This window comes from Heterodontus francisci, chromosome 43, assembly GCF_036365525.1.
Source record: "Heterodontus francisci isolate sHetFra1 chromosome 43, sHetFra1.hap1, whole genome shotgun sequence".
Taxonomy (NCBI): domain Eukaryota; kingdom Metazoa; phylum Chordata; class Chondrichthyes; order Heterodontiformes; family Heterodontidae; genus Heterodontus; species Heterodontus francisci.
Genome location: NC_090413.1, coordinates 17,822,436 through 17,840,516, shown reverse-complemented (window position 1 = coordinate 17,840,516; position 18,081 = coordinate 17,822,436). Strand labels below are relative to the sequence as shown.

The following is an 18,081-nucleotide window of genomic DNA, read 5'->3' as shown; positions in this document are numbered from 1 at the left end:
GTCCGTTGACATAGATGTCTGCAGACCAAAATGCCTGTTTCGGATCATTGATCTCGCTAAGAAAAGATCTGCAGGAGGCTGTTTAACTTTGTTATCCTCTCTGTTGTAAATGTTTCTTCAGAGTTTAAGGTCGTGGAGATTTTATTTTGGCACATCTGACCAAAATGTCCTTTTCTTCTGCATTAAAAGCATTCTGCTTTATTGGCAGGCTATTGTTCGTACCTATGGGTACTTTTGGCGCTGCTTTACAACTCTCTGGTGAAGGAACTGAACAGTTGCAGGAGGTGCTCTGAACCAAGATCTGTCTTAATCTTGCAGGATTGGTCTGTTCATTCTTTCCTCCGCTTGCCTTACTAGCTGAACAGCTTTATCTAGGGTGAGGTCTTCTTTAGACTGTAAAATGTCTGATATGAAATCATCCGCAACACCCACAACAATATGATCTCTTATCAATTCATCTTTAAGGTCTCCATACTCATCCCTCTGCAAGCCTGTAAAGGCCACTGATGAAAGTATCGACAGTTGCACCCGGTTTCTGGACACTTTTGTTGAATTTTGCTCTTTCAAAAATCTTACTAGTGTCTCAGTTGAAATAGGAATCATAAGCCTTTAAAACTTAGAATTTGGTAAATATTTCATTAATGCCTTGTCTTGCTATTATCATCAGCTATGGCACCAATTGAATATAATGTATTCACTTACTCTGCTTCAGGCTTGCTGTCTAACGTGAGTGCAATTCTATATCTAAAATGTTTTTTCCATGATACCCAGTTTTGAACCTGATTGGGTCCCTCTTGACTTTTGAAACTCTCTGGCATTCCCAATTTTTGATCCATGTTTTATTGTATTTTTTAAAGTGTTCCCCTTTAAGAAACGTTTTGTTTCTTTACAGGCTAGCTTGCTTTAATGGTGTGTAGCTGGTGCTTTTGAGCATTCCCTGCTGTTTTTAATGGGCTGTTTTAGGGTTTTCTCTTGAGCATTTAACTTATGTTTATTTAGTTTGCCTAATGGAGTTGACACAGGTGTTTGAGAGTTCCTGCTGTTTTAATAGACTGTTCTAGGGTTCCCCCTCACTTTGAGAGCTGCAGGTTATTTTTCTTGAGGCTTGGCTGTGGTAATGGAGCCTCCCTGCTTTGTTCAGGGGTTTTCTGTGCTTTTTGGGGATTTCCTGCTCTTCACCCTTGCGTTCAATCGGAGTGAAGGATTTGGTTTTCCCCTTTCTTTCTTTGCTCTCCAGCCCGATGCCTTCAGAAAATAACTAAACTCTTCAAAGGCTTTTTTTCTCCCTATTGTGATTCCTTGACCATCAGTCCTGTGACTCACCCAATCGGTTGATTTGCAGGCAGCCACGCTTCAGTTCTGCGGAGCTTCTTTGAACCTCTTAAGGTCTGTGTAGTATTTTTTCTTTTTAGTTAGTTGCTTTAAATTTTCTCTCCTGACTGAAGGATGGTAGTTCCTTCAAACCTCAGTTGCTTCAAATGTTTCTTCTGGGTGTACGATCCACCACTAATCACCACCCCACCGCTGTTCATGTTATATGTTTGATGCTGTATGCTGGCATCGTATTGAGTTTGGCCAAAGGGGTTCTTAGGCTGTAGTATTTAAACATTAAACTTTATTTCATCATAACTATATACACTCCACACTAACCTGTCTCTCTTTGGCCTCCTTATCTCGAGAGACAATGGGTAAGCGCCTGGAGGTGGTCAGTGGTGTGTGGAGCAGCGCCTAGAGTGACAGGCTCTCCCACAGGTGCTGTAGAAAAATTTGTTTGTCGGGGCTGTTACACAGTTGGCTCTCCCCTTGCGCATCTCTTTTTTCCTGCCAACTGCTAAGTCTCTTTGACTCACCACACTTTAGCCTCTCCTTTATGGCTGCCTGCCAGCTCTGGCAAACGCTGGCAACTGACTCCCATGACTTGTGATCAATATCACAGGACATCATGTCGCATTTGCAGACGTCTTTAAAGCGGCGACATGGACGGCCGGTGGGTCCGATACCAGTGGCGAGCTCGCTGTACAATGTGTCTTTGGGGATCCTGCCATCTTCCATGCGGCTCACATGGCCAAGCCATCTCAAGCGCAGCTGACTCAGTAGTGTGTATAAGCTGGGGATGTTGGCTGCCTCGAGGACTTCTGTGTTGGAGATACGGTCCTGCCACCTGATGCCAAGGATTATCTGGAGGCAGCGAAGATGGAATGAATTGAGACGTCGCTCTTGGCTGACATACGTTGTCCAGGCCTCGCTGCCATAGAGCAAGGTACTGAGGACACAGGCTTGATACACTCGGACTTTTGTGTTCCGTGTCAGTGCGCCATTTTCCCACACTCTCTTGGCCAGTCTGGACATGGCAGTGGAAGCCTTTCCCATACACTTGTTGATTTCTGCATCTAGAGACAGGTTACTGGTGATAGTTGAGCCTAGGTAGGTGAATTCTTGAACCACTTCCAGAGCGTGGTCGCCGATATTGATGGATGGAGCACACTAACCTGTGTGACTCCTTCAAAAGCCACACTATTTGTTCTCAAGTCTCCCACATGATCTCTTATCTCATCATGGTGGGTGGTATTCTTTACATTCTCTCAAGATTAACTCTTTCAGACCCTTATACTATAAGCGCCCCATCAGTCTACTCTCACCATCATCAAAGTGATGGAAGGTGTCATCAGCAGTGCTGTCAAGTGGCACTTACACAGCAATAACCTGCTCACTGATGCTCAGCTTGGGTTCTGCCAGGACCACTCAGCTCCAGACTTCATTGCAGCCTTGGTCCAAATGTGGACAAAAAGGCTGAATTGCATAGGTGAAGTGAGAGTGAATGCCCTTGCCTTCGAAGCAGCATTTAAATGTTTGGTATTGAGGAGCCCTAGCAAAATTTGTCAGTGGGAATCGGGTAAACTCTCCATTAGCTGGAGCGACAAAGGATGATGGTCGTGGTTGTTGGAGGCCAATTGCCTCAGCCCCAGGACCTTGCTACAGTTATAAAAACAGAAAGTGCTGGAATTACTCAGGTCTGGCAGCATCTGTGACGAGAGAAGCAAAGTTAACGTTGCAGGTTTAGAGATACAGCACTGAAACAGGCCCTTCGGCCCACCGAGTCTGTGCCGACCATCAACCACCCACTTATACTAATCCTACACTAATCCCATATCCCTACCACATCCCCACCTGTCCCTATATTTCCCTACCACCTACCTATACTAGGGGCAATTTATAATGGTCAATTAACCTATCAACCTGCAAGTCTTCGGCATGTGGGAGGAAACCGGAGCACCCGGAGGAAACCCACGCAGACACAGGGAGAATTTGCAAACTCCACACAGGCAGGACCCAGAATTGAACCCAGGTCGCTGGAGCTGTGAGGCTGCAGTGCTCGCCACTGTGCCGCCCTGTGACCTTTCATCAGGTCTGTGCCCTTTCATCAGATCTGGCAAAAATTAGAAAAGAATTGGGTTTTAAACAAGGGGGTGGGGGCGAGAACAAAGGGAAAGGTGTTTGATAGTGCAGAGGGAGATTAAATAACAAAGCTGTCCTAGGACAAAGGCAACGAGTGTGTTAATGCTTGTGGTGAAACACAAAGCATTAGTCCAGAGAGTGTTAATAGAATAATGAGCAGCTCTGATTACGTGAAAAACAGGCACGTATTTAAAAAAGGGGCCAGTCATACTCAAGTTATTGAACTCAATATTCAGTCCGCAAGGCTGTAGAGTGCCTTGCGTTGATGTTCACTGGAGCAGGCCAAAGACGCAAATGTTGTCATGAGGGTGGGGGGTGTTGAAAATGCAAGTGGCTGGAAGCTCGGGGTCATGCTTTTGGACAGAGTGGAGGTGTTCCGCAAAGTGGTCAACCAATCTCCGTTCGGTCTCCCAATTGTAGAGGAGACCGCATTGTGAGCAGCGAATACAGTATACTAAATTGAAAGAAGTACAGGTAAATTGCTGCTTCACCTCAAAGGAGTGTTTGGGGCTTTAGATAGTGAGGAGGTAAAAGGGCAGCTGTTAGACCTCCTGCGATTGCATGGAAAGGGGACGAGGTGTCGGGTAATAGAGGAGTGGACCAGGGTGTCGTGGAGGGAACGATTCCTTCAGAATGCTGATGGGAGGGGAGGGGGCTATGCGTTTGGTGGCATTGCGCTGGAGGTGGCAGATATAGCGGAGGATTATCCTCTGGATGTGGAATCTGGTGGGGTGGAAAATGAGGACAAGGGGAACCCTGTCTCGGTTCTGGGAGGGAGGAGAAGGGGTGAGGGCAGAAGTGTGGGAAATGGGCCGGACACGGTTGAAGGCCCTGCCCACAGTGTTGGGGGGGGGGAGGGGGTGTGGGAAATCCTCAGTTGAGGATCAAGGAAGACATATTAGAAGCGCTATTGTGGAAGGTTGCTGCAGGTGTTCCTCAGAGTAGTGTCCTAGGCCCAACTACCTTCAGCTGCTTCATCAATGACCTTCCCTCCATCATAAGGTCAGAAGTGGGGATGTTTGCTGATTGTATGATGTTCAGTACCATTCGCAACTCCTCAGATACTGAAGCTGCCCGTGTCCATATGCATCAAGACCTGGACAACAGTCAGGCTTGGGCTGACAAGTTGCAAGAAACATTTGCACACACATGTGCCAGGCAATGACTACCTCCAATGAGGGAGAATCTAACCATCTCCCCATGACCTTCAACGGCATTACCATTGCTGAATCCCCCACTATCAACATCCTCATGATAGTGGGGGATTATTATTGACCAGAAACTGAACTGGCGCAGCCACCTAAATACTGTAGCGACAAGAGCAGGTCAGAGGCTGGGAATTCTACAGCGAGTAACCCACCTCCTGACTCCCAAGAGCCTATCCACCATCTGAGGCACAAGTCAGGAGTGTGATGGAATACTCTCCACTTGTCTGGATGAGTGCAGCTCCAGCTACACTCTGGAAGTTCGACACCATCCAGGACAAAGCAGCCCACTTGATCGGCACCCCATCCACCACCTTAAACATTTATTCCTTCCACCACCGACACACAATGGCAGCAGTATGTACCATCAACAAGATGCACTGCAGCAACTCACCGCACCACCTTTGACAGCACCTTCTAAACCTGCAACCTCTTCCACCTAGAAGGACAAGGACAGCAGACGCATGGGAACGCCACTGCCTGCAAGTTCCCCTCCAAGTCATACACCATTCTGACTTGGAAATATATTGCCATTCCTTCACTGTCACTGGATCAAACAGTGGGTGTACCCAGACCAAATGGACTGCAGTGGTTCAAGAAGGCAGCTCACCACCACCTTCTCGAACAATTATGGTTGGGCAAAAAATGCTGGCCTAGCCAGTGATACCCACATGCTATGAAAAAATAAAAAAAATCCAAGACAAAGCAGCCTACTTGATTGGCACCCTATCCAACACCTTAACCATTTATTCCCTCCACCACTGGTGTGTGTACCATCTACAAAATGCAGTGCTTCAACTCTCCAAGGCTCCTTCGATAGCACCTTCCAAACCCGTGACCTCTACCACCTTGAAGTACAAGTGTAGCAGATCCATGGAAAACCAGCATCAGCATATTCCTCTCCAAGCCCCACACTATCCTGACTTGGAACTATATTGCTGTTTCTGCATGTTTGTGACGGTCAAAATTCTGTAACACACTGTTTGTGTACCTCCACCATATGGACCTTCTCAAGGGCAATTGGGGATGGGTAATAAATGCTGGCCTTGCCAGTGACCTTCACATCCCAAGAAAGAATAAAGTATGTCATTAAAGCCGCTGTGATACTGAATATATTTGGGAGCTTGCAGGTTTGGTAATGCCATAAACAAGATGAAATGGGACAGCACAGTGCGGCATCCGGTTAAAATTTGAGCTTGCGAGGATCTGGGCATCTGGCTGAGGGAAGCAGCTGGCACAGGAAGTATTGGGAGTGGAAATAGCAGCCAAATAAAACTTACTCGGACTACAGGAAGAGACTGGTCATTGTACTGGGCAAAGTTGTGCCACAGTCATAGGAAGACTGGATTGAGTGTGTTCACATTACCCATTAACAGTAATAGAACAGGTGTGACTTTAGATGTTAACGTACATCTGCCAAATACTATATAGTGTAATTAATTTATGTAAACAGGAGGCAGGTAGACATATCTTTTGGAGCTGCCCACAGTAGTTTGAAGGAATGCTGATTTATTATATATACTGTAATGAATTCTAGTACTCTACTAAAGTGTTGGTATGTCACCTTAACATCACAAGATCTAATTGCTGAGCTGGCTTGAGGTCATTTTAGAAGCTCGTTCTTGGACTGTTTTCAGGTCAGACGAGCTCTTGTGCTTTTTTTCAAGCAATATTTTTGTAAAGCGGCTTTTGAAATACTTTAGTTTTTTTAAGTGTAGGAGTACGTATATTAGAACTGTGGCTTTGAATTTTTAGTAAATGTTTATGGTGTTGCAAAATTAATTTCAGAAATTGATTGTTTAAACAAATGACACATGCAATGTTATCTACTAAGAATCTGCTGTGCAGCAGATAATGCAAATGCATCATTTGTTTAAACATAATGTAACAACTTTTAAAATCAGAAATTTTGATTCTCTATTGGGATACACTGCAAAAATGTATCTCCAGGTTGTATTTTTCTTCCTCTTTGGTCTTAAAGTAGTTTCTTTGTGTTTTCTGTCTGAACAAGAATATAACTAGAAGACTCATTGATTAAATACATTGTAAAACGGTAAGAGTTGTCCATAATCTGAAGGAAGTTGTTTAGCCAGGCCTGAGCAGATGAGAAATTCTGATGGCCAGTGTACACGGCAGCCAACTGGCTTTATATCAGAGGGCCTGTTAATAGATTTTAGAGAGACCATAAGTTGTCTGTCTTAATAAAAACCTTTCCACCTCCCATTTTCAACCCTCCTGTTTTGAAGTTGCAGACTCAACAATTGGTGTCCAGACACATTTCAGGTCTGTATTGTGTAGCTTGGTTTCTTACTGGGCAGTGCATCTACTAACTGAGCTATGGCAGAAGTATTTTGTGTTCCTGGGATGTGGGTGAGGCTGGCAAGGGTGTATGCATTGCACATCACTAGTTGTTCTAAGCAGGTGGTTGGCTATCTCCTTGAACTGCTACAGACCTTGAGGTGATGATGCTTCCACAATAAGTAGTTCTTCAATGTTGATCCAGGCACATTGTAGGAGTGATTTGATGTCCAAGTCTAAATGGTATGTGACTTTCTGGTGATTACTAAGGGTAAGAGTATGCCAGTAATGTGTGCAGGAGAGGGGGTTCTGTTGAAGTAACCTTTGCGAATTGCTGCAGTGCATCCTATAGATTGTACGTACAGCAGCATTAGTACACCGCTGATGGAAGGGAGATTTGAGTCCAGTAGCAGGGGTACTGAATGTTTAAGCTGCAACTATCCTATCAAATGGTTACTCCATTGCACATCTGACCTGAACCTCGTAGATGATGGAGAGGGTTTGGAGGTAAGCCACTTAATCTGCCTACGCCTTGCTATTGTTGGCATGATGCTGATATCGCTAGTCCAGTTAAACATCTGGTCAGTGGTGAACCCCAAGATGCTCCTGGTAGGAGATTTGGCAATGGTTGTACAGTATAAAATAGTTAGGTGGTAGTTGGGCTTTCTCTTGTTTGAGATGGTGTTTAATATTCAACGCAATATCAATGTTAACTGGCACTTGACTCCAAGTCTTAATGTTGTTCAGGTCCTTCTGTAGGCTGGCAAGTGAACATATTTGTGACTGGTAGATTGGTGAGAATGCGGTTGAGTAGGCTGTTTCCTTGTGACCAGTGTCGAGAGCCTACACAAGGTCAGTCGTTATCAGGTAAATGACTGTAGTTGAATGCTGTTTTTATCAACGAACGATCCTATTCCTGAAGTCATGATGAATGGGCTGTCATTAATGAAGCAGGTTGAAAATGGTTGATCTAAGGATGTTTCCTTAATCCTACAGCCATGTCCTGTGATTGCAGTGATTGGCTTCTGAGGATGACACTCAGCATTCTTTCAGGTGTGACACGCATTGGCATGGTTTGTGCTAGAGTTCCTTGCTGCCATATTTAATTGAATGCTGCTTACTTTCCTCTGGCATTCAGACCTTGAGTCCATTTCTGATCAGGGTTGTGCCAAAGAAGGAGATATTAGAATGTGTGACTGGAAGCTTGATCAAAGTGGTAGGTTTGAAGAAGGAAAGGGAGATGGACCTGTGAAAATTTAGGATGGGCATTTAAGGTTGGGGCAAGGCAGCAAATTCATGGCTGCCAATGTAGGTTTTTGGGTTGCAAAAAAGACGCGTTAGAGCAGGGTTGTCCAACATACAGCCCTCAGGCCAGGACCCAGGCCCGTCAAAGATTTCTATCCGGCCTGTAGCCGTTCCTCATCCTCACCAGCGGTCCATGAGTGCAGGTGGGAAATTTCCCTTTGTGGTCCTGTCGAGCGGCCTTTTCAGAAAGCTTGCGCTGTCAGTTTCACGGCTGACACCGGAGGAAGCAGGAACGTACTTCCAACGTCGGACAGATTTGAGGTTTTCCGACTTTTTTTTAAAAGCCTGCCAGAAAACCCCGAATCTGTCCATTGTTGAGAAGCACGTTCCTGTTTCAGCAGCTGTCATCTGTGAAACTCAGCACTATGTTTTTAAACAAACTGACAAACGACAAAGCTACTGTGCTGGACGCACCCGCTCAGTGCAACTGTCAGACGGGGGCGGGTTGGGGGGAAGCAGCAGAGGGAGAGGGGGAGTGTGGGGGCAAGCAGAGGGAGGAGGGAAGAGGAAGCTGAGGTGGGGGGGTGGGGTGGAACATGGAGAGACAGAGAGAAATCTCACTCCTGAAAGATGGACATCTATCCAGAATACTCCGCATCACTACATCAAGTGTGTGGGCAGTGATTGACTACTTATGCAAGCAAAAACAATGCCAGGTATCTCACTAAATCAGTTTTCAATATCGTGACGTGAAAATAAGTCAATAAATTACTCAGCTCATTTAAAGCTTCACAAAAATGCACATTTGTTGTTTTTATTCGTTAGTTAAATTGTTAATGGTTTCCTCTTTCGAAATTTGCTCACCAGCCCACTAGGCCATTCAAAAATCGTAATGTGGCCTTTCGCCTGAACAAGTTGGAAAAGCCTGAGTTAGAGGAACAGAGTTCTCAGGGGTGGGGGTGGTTATGGAGTTATTGAAGCCACGTTGGAACAGCTGGGCCAGCTTTGGAACACAAGTCTTCAGTGCTATATTTGGGGTATTGTTAGGGCCTATAGTCAATGCTGTGTTCCGTGTACTCAGCTGCCTCTCATGTCACTAAGTGAACAGAATTTCCTGGACACAGCACATCGGTAACCCTGTGCAGTAGCTTCACTAAGGTGGTACCTCATTCTAAGGTAAGCGTGATGGTGCTTCTGGCATACCCTTCTGCACCCATTAAACCAGAGCTCGTCTCCTAGCTCAATGGGGTCAGAGGAGGGAATGATGTGCCTGGCCACAAGGTTGCAGATTGACATATGACTCTGCTGGCCCAAAATGCCTCATAGATGCCCAGATTAAACTTCTGTCTTTCGTCTGTCCCACTTTTCATAGTGCCACACAACAGAATTGAGGCTGCCCTGAGCATGAAGACCATAGCAGAGTCTGTGACTGATTGTGAGGATGAGGTCAAGTAAGTTATTTCCTCATGTAGGTTTACTCAGCACTGGTCACAGGCCCAGTCTGGCAGTTGTGATTTTTGGGACCTGGAGAGCTCAATAATTCATGGCATGACCAAGCCCTGCCTGAACCCACCCAGTGTATTGTAGGCCATTATTCTCTTTGGAGCCTCCTCTCAGTGATCAACATGGAAGAATGCTGACTTCACAGTTCGAGGAGTAGTAGAAGTATTTGCTGTTCTTTCACTGTTGCTGGATCAAAATCCTGGAGCTCCCTTCCTAACAGCACCTACACCACATGGATTGCAGCAGTTCAAGAAGGCTGCTCACCACCACCTTTTCGAGGGCAATTGGGGATGGGCAATAAATGTTGGCCTTGCCAGCGTGCCCACATTCCCAAGAATGAATAATTGGATAAGAAAGTGGGGGGGGGGGTGGAAACAGGATGTTTACTTGACCTTCTTTGACTTTAGGCACCAAGACTGCTTGATATCTGGAGTCAATGTTGAAGACTGCTGGGCCACTCTCATCTAACTGTGCACCACTGTTCTCTCTCACTTAGGTGTATTGTGGTAGCAGAACACAACATGGCCAGGGATGATAGATGTGCCTGAGTACAGGCTGTTGCTTTATTAATCTGTGGGATAGTTCTTTACCGTGGGCATCAATTCCGAGCTCTTAGTGACGAGATTTTTGCATGATTGACTGTACTGAGATTGCCCAAGTCTTGATTTGATACAATGCCCGAGTTCATGTCTAGTATTTTTTTCCCCCCTTATTTTTCTAGTGGTTGTTCACAGCTAAATCACTTGCTATCCCACTTCAGAGGGCATCAAGAATCAGCCACATAGTGTGCTACTGAGTGACATGTAGCCAGACCAGGTGCATCTGTTCCCTTCCCTGAAGCACATTAATGAACTGATCAGGTTTTTATGACAGCTGGAAGCTTCCTGGTCATTTTTCTGATAGCCCACAAATTATCAGATTTATTGAATTCATTTGTTTCATTTATTCATTCACAAGACATGGGTGTTGCTGGCAAGGCAAGCATCTATTGCCCATCCCTAATTGTCCTTAATTGAGTTGCTTGCTAGGCCACATCAGAGAGCAGTTAAGAGTCAACCACATTTCAGCGGGTCTGAAGCCACACACAGGCTAGACCAAAATAATGATGGAAGATTTCCTTCCCGAAAGAACATTTGTGAATCAGAGGTTTTTATGACATCCAGTAGTTAGGTGGTCACCATTACAGATACTAGCTTTTTATTCCAGATTTATTTATTAACTGAATTTAAATTTCCCAGCTGCTTTGGTGGAATTTGAACTTGTGTCTGCGGGTCTGCCATTCTCTTCTAAGGTTGTATTACCAGAATTGAGTATTTTTTAGTTCATCTTTGGGATGTGAGCGTCGCTGGCAAGGCCAGGATTTATTGCTCATCCCGAATTGTCCTCGAGACGGTGGTGGTGAGCCGCTGCGTTGAACTGCTACAATCGGTGTGGTGTAGATACATCAACAGTGCTGTGCGGGTGGGAATTCCAGAATTTTAACATCGGAGCAGCGATTATCGTTCTAAGTCTGGATGGTGTGTGCCTTGGAGGGGAACTTGCAGGTGGTGGTGTTTCTTTGCATCTGCTGCCCTTGTCCTTCTGGGTGGTAGAGGTTGTGGGTTTGGAACGTACTGTCAAAGGAATCTTGGCAAGTTGCTGTATTCATGTCTATTAGATGCTCTGTGGGCGCTGATCACAATTACAGATGAGGAAGGCCTTTTGGCCTATCTTTGTTTATCCACCTGAAATACAAGTTTTGAACAAGGCTGTGCAACTGACACGTTTTCTTGTCTTTACTTCACAGCCTCTGACTGATCTGTGTGTTACAGCATTTTTATTTGCTACAGTAGAATAGAAAGTTGACAATCCTAATCGCAATATGTGGTACTCTGGTCAGACTACTTGAGTCCATTTCTGGTGACCAAGACATTACCCATTGCAGCAAGTAACTGATTCTTAAATAATTTGTGTTTTCTTTACTAACATTGTTCTGGAGTCTGTTCGATATGTTGAACCACAGAAAATGCTGGAAGCGCACAGATCAGTCAGCATCTGCGGAGTGAACAGACAAGTTAACGTTTTGGTTGCTGGCCCTTCAGAACATGTTCTAATGGTTTTGCTATACTGTTCAATATTCTGTTGGCTTTATTCTGCATTGGTTGAAAATGTTAAGCATGAAGTTCAAGACACTTTCTGAGTTTGTCTTCAACTTCATCCGTAGCTATTTCAACACCATTCAGGGTAGATTAGTGTTTAATTTACTAGTGGATTTGAACATCTGTTTTGTAAATAGTCTAGCAGCTGCAGGGTAAGTTTTCTGTTCTGTGGGCTTCAGTGTACTACGAAAAATTGACCATCCAAGTTTGTAACATCAGATGGGCAGAAAAGTGACAAACGGAATTCTACCTGGAGAAGTGAGAGGTGATGCATTTGGGGAGGTCAAACAAGGCAAAGGAATACATGATTAATGGGAAAATACTGAGAAGTGTAGAGTAATTAAAGGACCTTGGAGTGAATGTCCACAGATCCCTGAAGGTAGCAGGGCAGGTCCATTACGTGGTTAAAAAGACATATGGAATCCTTTTCTTAGCGCAGGTATAGAATACAAGAGCAGGAAGGTTATGCTGGAACTGTATAACTCATTAGTTAGGTCACAACTTGAGTACTGTGTGCATTTCTGGTCACCTTATTACAGAAAGGATGTAATTGAACTAGAGAGGGTACAGAGGAGATTTGCGAGGATGTTGCCAGGACTGGAAAAATGCAGCTATGAAGAAAGATTGGATAGGCTGGGGTTGTTCTCCTTGGAACAGAGAAGGCTGAGGGGAGATCTGATTGAAATGTACAAAATTTTGAGGGACCTGGATAGAGTGGAGGTGAAGGGCCTATTCACCTTAGCACAGAGGTCAGTGACTAGGGGGCATAGATTTAAAGTGATCGGTAGAAAAATTAGAGGGGCGATGAAAAACGTTTTCACCCAGTGAGGGTGGGGGTCTGGAACTCACTGCCTGAAAGGGTAGTTGAGGCAGAAACGCTCAACTCATTCAAAAGGAGTCTGGATATGCACCTCAAGTGCCGTAAGCTGCACGGCTATGGACCAAATGCTGGAAGGTGGGATTAGAATAGGTAGATCATTTTTTGACCGGCACAGGCATGATGGGCCAGGTGGCCTCTCTGTGCCTTAAACTTTCTAAATGATTCTGTGAGTACATGAATCCTGCATGCAGTTGCCTGTAACAATGTTCTTGCAGACACTGGTACGTAGCTGGTGCTATGGAGTGAGTTTCTGGATTGGCTGCATCAGCCGATGTCGCTAGTTTATACACTTGTTTTTTAAAAAAAAAACTTGACCGTCTGAAACACCATTGACATAGTAAACTGGTTATCTGACGTATGATGCAAGGATGACCTTTCTGTTGAAGGTTGTATGTAACTTCAACTTTACAAGCTACTGTAATAATGCAACTAATCTTTTTCAGGATTACTATAAAATCATCAAGCATCCTATGGACATGGGAACAATTAAAAAGCGCTTAGAAAACAATTACTACTTGAACGCCCAAGAATGTATTCAGGACTTCAATACCATGTTTACCAACTGTTACATTTATAATAAGGTAAGACCATGACGTATATGTAGTGAAGTTTTAAAAAACGTTCTTGACAGATATTTCTTTGAGACAAATCATCTGCATTGTCAGCAAAAGGCTGTGACATTTAAACTCCATAATATTCTTCCCCCTTTTTTGAATCTAGTAACTCATTTTGAAGTATGATTCTGCTGGCTGAAGCTTAGTCTAGTACCTCAGTCAAGCCACCAATTTTCATTGTGTAAGTCTCGATAGAAGGGAAACCTCTAAGATTGAGTGTTCCATGATGTGTAATTGTGCCATACAAAAATATCTGTTCCAGATTGAGAGCACTTGGCATGCATTCGAGTATTTTGTCAAAAGCAAATTACTGAAGATGTTGGAAATCTGAAATAATAAAAACAGAAATGCAAGAAATACCCAACAGGTTAGGCATCATCTGTGGAGGGAGAGACAAAGTTCATGTTTCAGAACTGAGGAAAGGTTATCGACTGGAAATGTTAATTCTTTTCTCTCTCTCCACAGCTGCTGCCTGACTTGATTATTTCTGGCATTTTCTGTTTTTATTCCAATATTGTGTGTTTAGTGAAGCCTGTGTGACTAACCTGAAACATTGAAATTTGCTTCTGTTGTCACAAGACCATCCCTGGATTCTAGCATAAGGCAAAATAACTGAAGAATTTGGACAGTTTAGATTCCCTGATTGATTTCCTCTATATAACCTTTACTTTATGCTAAATTGGTAGAAAATCAAGAGGCAAAAGGGAGGGAGGAACTTAAAACTATCACTATGAATAGAGATGAAGTATTAAGGAAAACTGACGAGTACGGTGGACCTGATGGCCTGCATCCTAGGGTCTTAAGACTGCGGAGGTGGTGGATGCATTGGTTGCAATCTGCCAAAATTCCCTAGATTCTGGTAAAGTCCCAGTGGACTGGAAAACTGCAAATGTAGCACCTCTTCAAGAGGGAGACAAAGCAGGAAACTATAGGCTAGTTAGCCTAACATCTGTCATTGAGAAAATGCTAGAATCCATTATTAAAGGAGGTAGTCGCAAGACATTTAGAAAATCATAGTGCAATCAGACACAGTCAACATGGTTTTATGAAAGGAAAATCGTGTTTAACAGATTTATTCAAGTTCTTTGAAGATGTAACAAGTTGGGTAGATAAATGCGATTCGGTATATGTATTGCATTTGGATTTCCAAAAGTTATTCGCTAAGGTGCCACGTAAAAGATTACTACACAAGATAAGAGCTCATAGTGTTGGAGGTGATATATTGCATGAATAGAGGATTTGCTAACAGGAAACAGTTGTGATAAATGGGGTTGGCATACTGTAACTAGCGGAGTGCTGCAGGGATCAGTGCTGGGGCCTCAACTACTTACTATCTGTATTAATAACTTGGATGAAGGGACCAAGTGTATTGTAGCCAAATTTGCTGCTGATAAAGATAGGTAGGAAAGCAAGTTGTGAGGACACAGAGTACAAAGGGATTCAATTAGGTTAAGTCAAAACTGGTTAGGGCACAACTTTGGCAGATGGTGTATAATGCGGGAAAATGTGAGGTTGTCCACTTTGGCGGGAGGAATAGAAAAGCAAAATATTATTTGCATGTAGAGACTGCAGAATGCTGCGGTACAGAGGGACCTAGATGTCCTTGTACATGAATCACAAAAAGTTAGCATGCAGGTCCAGCAGGTAATTAGGAGGGCAAATGGAAGGTTGGCATTTATTGCAAGGGGGATGTATTATAAAGAAGGGAAGTCTTGCTACAACAGTACAGGGCATTGGTGAGACTGCATCTAGAGTACTGTGTACAGTTTTGATCTCCTTACATGAGGAGGGATATACTTGCATTGGGAGCAGTTCAAAGAAGTTTCATTAGTCTGATTCCTGGGATGAAAGGGTTGTCTTACCTTCCGGGAGCGGAGAGGACTGGAGCGGACCTGTGGGGAGAACGCCGGGAGTGGAGCCTATAAATTGACCCCGAGGATCGAGGCCCAGTCTCTCACCTTCCGGGAGCAGAGTGGAGAAGAGCTCTTCCAGCACACCGGAGTTTTGAAAAAAAAAGGCAAACAGTGACGTCAGAGGAGAGCTGCAAGGTGATTTGTTGGTGAGTAGCAGCTGTTAGAATATCTTAAAATAAGGGGAAAGTCATTTTGTTTGTTGGAAAAAGAATCTCTGGTGATAAGGTAAGTACTAAAGTTTTTTTTAAAGACTTTAGATTGTTGTGGGTAGAACAAGGCCCCTAGTATAATTAGTATTTAATTAAGGGAGTAACTAATTAACCTAAGGGTAAGTCATGGCAGGAGAGCTCATCCCCGTGATATGCTCCTCCTGCGCTTTGTGGGAAATCAGGGACGCTTCCAGTGTCCCTGACGACCATGTGTGCAGGAGGTGTATCCATCTGCAGCGACTGGCTACCCGCATTACGGAGCTGGAGCTGCGGGTGGATTCACCGTGGAGCATCCGCGATGCTGAGGAAGTTGCGGATAGCATGTTTAGTGAGGTGGTCACACCGCAGGTAGTGGCTGCATAGGCAGAAAAGAGATGGGTGACCACCAGATGGAGTAGTGGGCACAGGCAGGTAGTGCAGGAGTCCCCTGTGGCCATCCCCCTCAAACAGATATACTGCTTTGGATACTGTTTGTGGGGGGAGGTGGGGGGGATGACCTCCCAGGGGAAAGCAGCAACAGCCATGTTCGTGGCACCACGGAGGGCTCTACTGCACAGCAGGGGAGGAAAAGGGTTGGAAGAGCAAGAGTGATAGGGGATTCGTAAGGGGTGCAGATAGGCGTTTCTGTGGCCACAAACGAGACTCCAGGATGGTATGTTGCCTCCCTGGTGCTCGGGTCAAGGATTTCTCGGAGCGGCTACAGGACATTCTGAAAGGGGAGGGTGAGCAGCCAGAGGTCGTGGCCATATTGGTACTAATGACATAGGCAGGTAGAGAGATGAGGTCTTGCAAAGTGAATATAGTGAGTTAGGCAGAAGGTTAAAAAGCAGGACTCTAGGGTTGTAATCTCAGGATTACTCCCTGTGCCACGTGCTAGTGAGGGTAGGAATTAGGAGGGTTAGGCAAATGAATATGTGGCTGAAGAGCTGGTGTAGGCAGGAGGGCTTCAGCTACTTGGATCATTGGGTTCTCTTCTGGTGCAGAGGTGACCTGTACAAGAAGGACAGCTTGCATCTAAACTGGAGGGGGACCAGTATCCTTGCGGGGAGGTTTGCTAGTACTACTTGGGAGGGTTTAAATTAGTCTTGCAGGGGGGTGGGAGCCAAAGTAGTAGTGTCTCAGATGAGATCGTTGAGGCAAATGTAGAGGTTAAAGCAAGCAAGTCCAGTAGGCAGGCCGGGCAGGGGCAGGACAAGGAGCGTGGAAGGTCTGATAGGCTAAATTGCATTTACTTTAATGCAAGAAGCCTTACAGGTAAGGCAGATGAACTCCGAGCATGGATCGGTACATGGGATTGTGATATAGCTATTACGGAAACGTGGTCGAGGGATGGGCAGGGCTGGTGGCTCAATGTTCCGGGGTACCGATCCTTCCGGCGTGACAGAGGTGGAGGTAAGAGAGGAGGGGGAGTTGCCCTATTGATTAGGGAGAACATCACGGTAGTACTTAGAGAGGGGGAAATGTCCAGCAAGGCCATATGGGTAGAACTTAGAAATAAGAAAGGGGTGATCACTTTGATGGGATTATACTGTAGGCCCCCCAATAGTCAGAGGGAATTGGAGGAGCATATATGTAGGAAAATCACAGATAGGTGTAGGAATTATAGGGTTGAACTAGGTGATTTTAACTTCCCTAATATTGACTGGGACTGCCTTAGTGCTAAGGGACCAGATGGGGAAGAATTTGTTAAGTGTGTCCAGGATAGTTTTCTGAAGCAGTATGTGGATGTCCCTACTAGAGAAAGGGCTACACTTGACCTCCTCTTAGGAAATGAGGCTGGGCAGGTGGTTGATGTGTCAGTGGGGGAGCACTTTGGGACCAGTGACCATAACTCTATTAGCTTCAAGATAGTTATGGAAAAGGATAGGACTGGTCCTCAGGTTGAAGTCCTAAATTGGGGGAAGGCTAATTTTGATGGCATTGGACAAGAAATCTCAAAAGTTGAATGGGAGAGGTTGTTTACAAGTAAAGGAGCGTCTGGCAAGTGAGAGGCTTATAAAAGTGAGATGGGAAGAGTTCAGGGCCGGCATGTTCCTGTTAGATGGAAGGGCAAGACTGGCAAGTTTAGGGAACCTTGGTTGACGAGGGATATTGAGGGTCTGGTCAGGACACAGAAGGAGGCATTTGTCAGGTATATGCAGCTAGGATCGAGCGAGTCCCTCGAGGAGTATAGGGGATGTAGGACTACACTTAAGGAAATTAGGAGGACGAAAAGGGGCCATGAGATTTCCCTGGCAGATGAGATAAAGGAGAATCCTAAAAGATTCTATAAGTATATTAAGAGTAAAAGGGTAGCTAGGGAGAGAGTAGGTCCCCTTAAGGATCAGTGTCACAATCTAGTGTGGAGCCACGGGAAATGGGTGAGGTCTTAAATGAATATTTCACGTCTGTATTTGCAGTGGAGAAGGTCATGGAAGCTTGTGAGTTCAAGGGAGGAAACACCGATATCCTGGAGCATATCCAACATTACATAGGAGGAGGTGTTGGAGGTATTGATGGTGGATAAATCCCCAGGACCTGACCAGTTGTATCCTAGGATGCTATGGGAAGCAAGGGAGGAGATTGCTGGGGCCCTGGCAGAGATTTTTGTATCATCGTTAGCCACGGGTGAGGTACTGGA

At 44.9% G+C, this 18,081-nt stretch overlaps 1 protein-coding gene across 8 annotated transcripts in view; it reads left to right on the top strand.

The window, feature by feature from the left end:
- The window catches only part of brd4 (bromodomain containing 4), a 218,749-nt gene that overhangs the window by 90,619 nt on the left and 110,049 nt on the right, over nucleotides 1-18,081 (top strand). For 7 of the 8 annotated variants that reach the window (XM_068020994.1, XM_068020991.1, XM_068020993.1 and 4 more), the window contains one exon: nucleotides 13,169-13,306. In XM_068020994.1, coding sequence (XP_067877095.1) covers nucleotides 13,169-13,306 — 138 coding nt within the window. Of the gene's footprint in view, nucleotides 1-9,576; nucleotides 9,656-13,168; nucleotides 13,307-18,081 lie in introns of those variants that run through there. The other variant, XM_068020995.1, reaches the window with a different exon arrangement.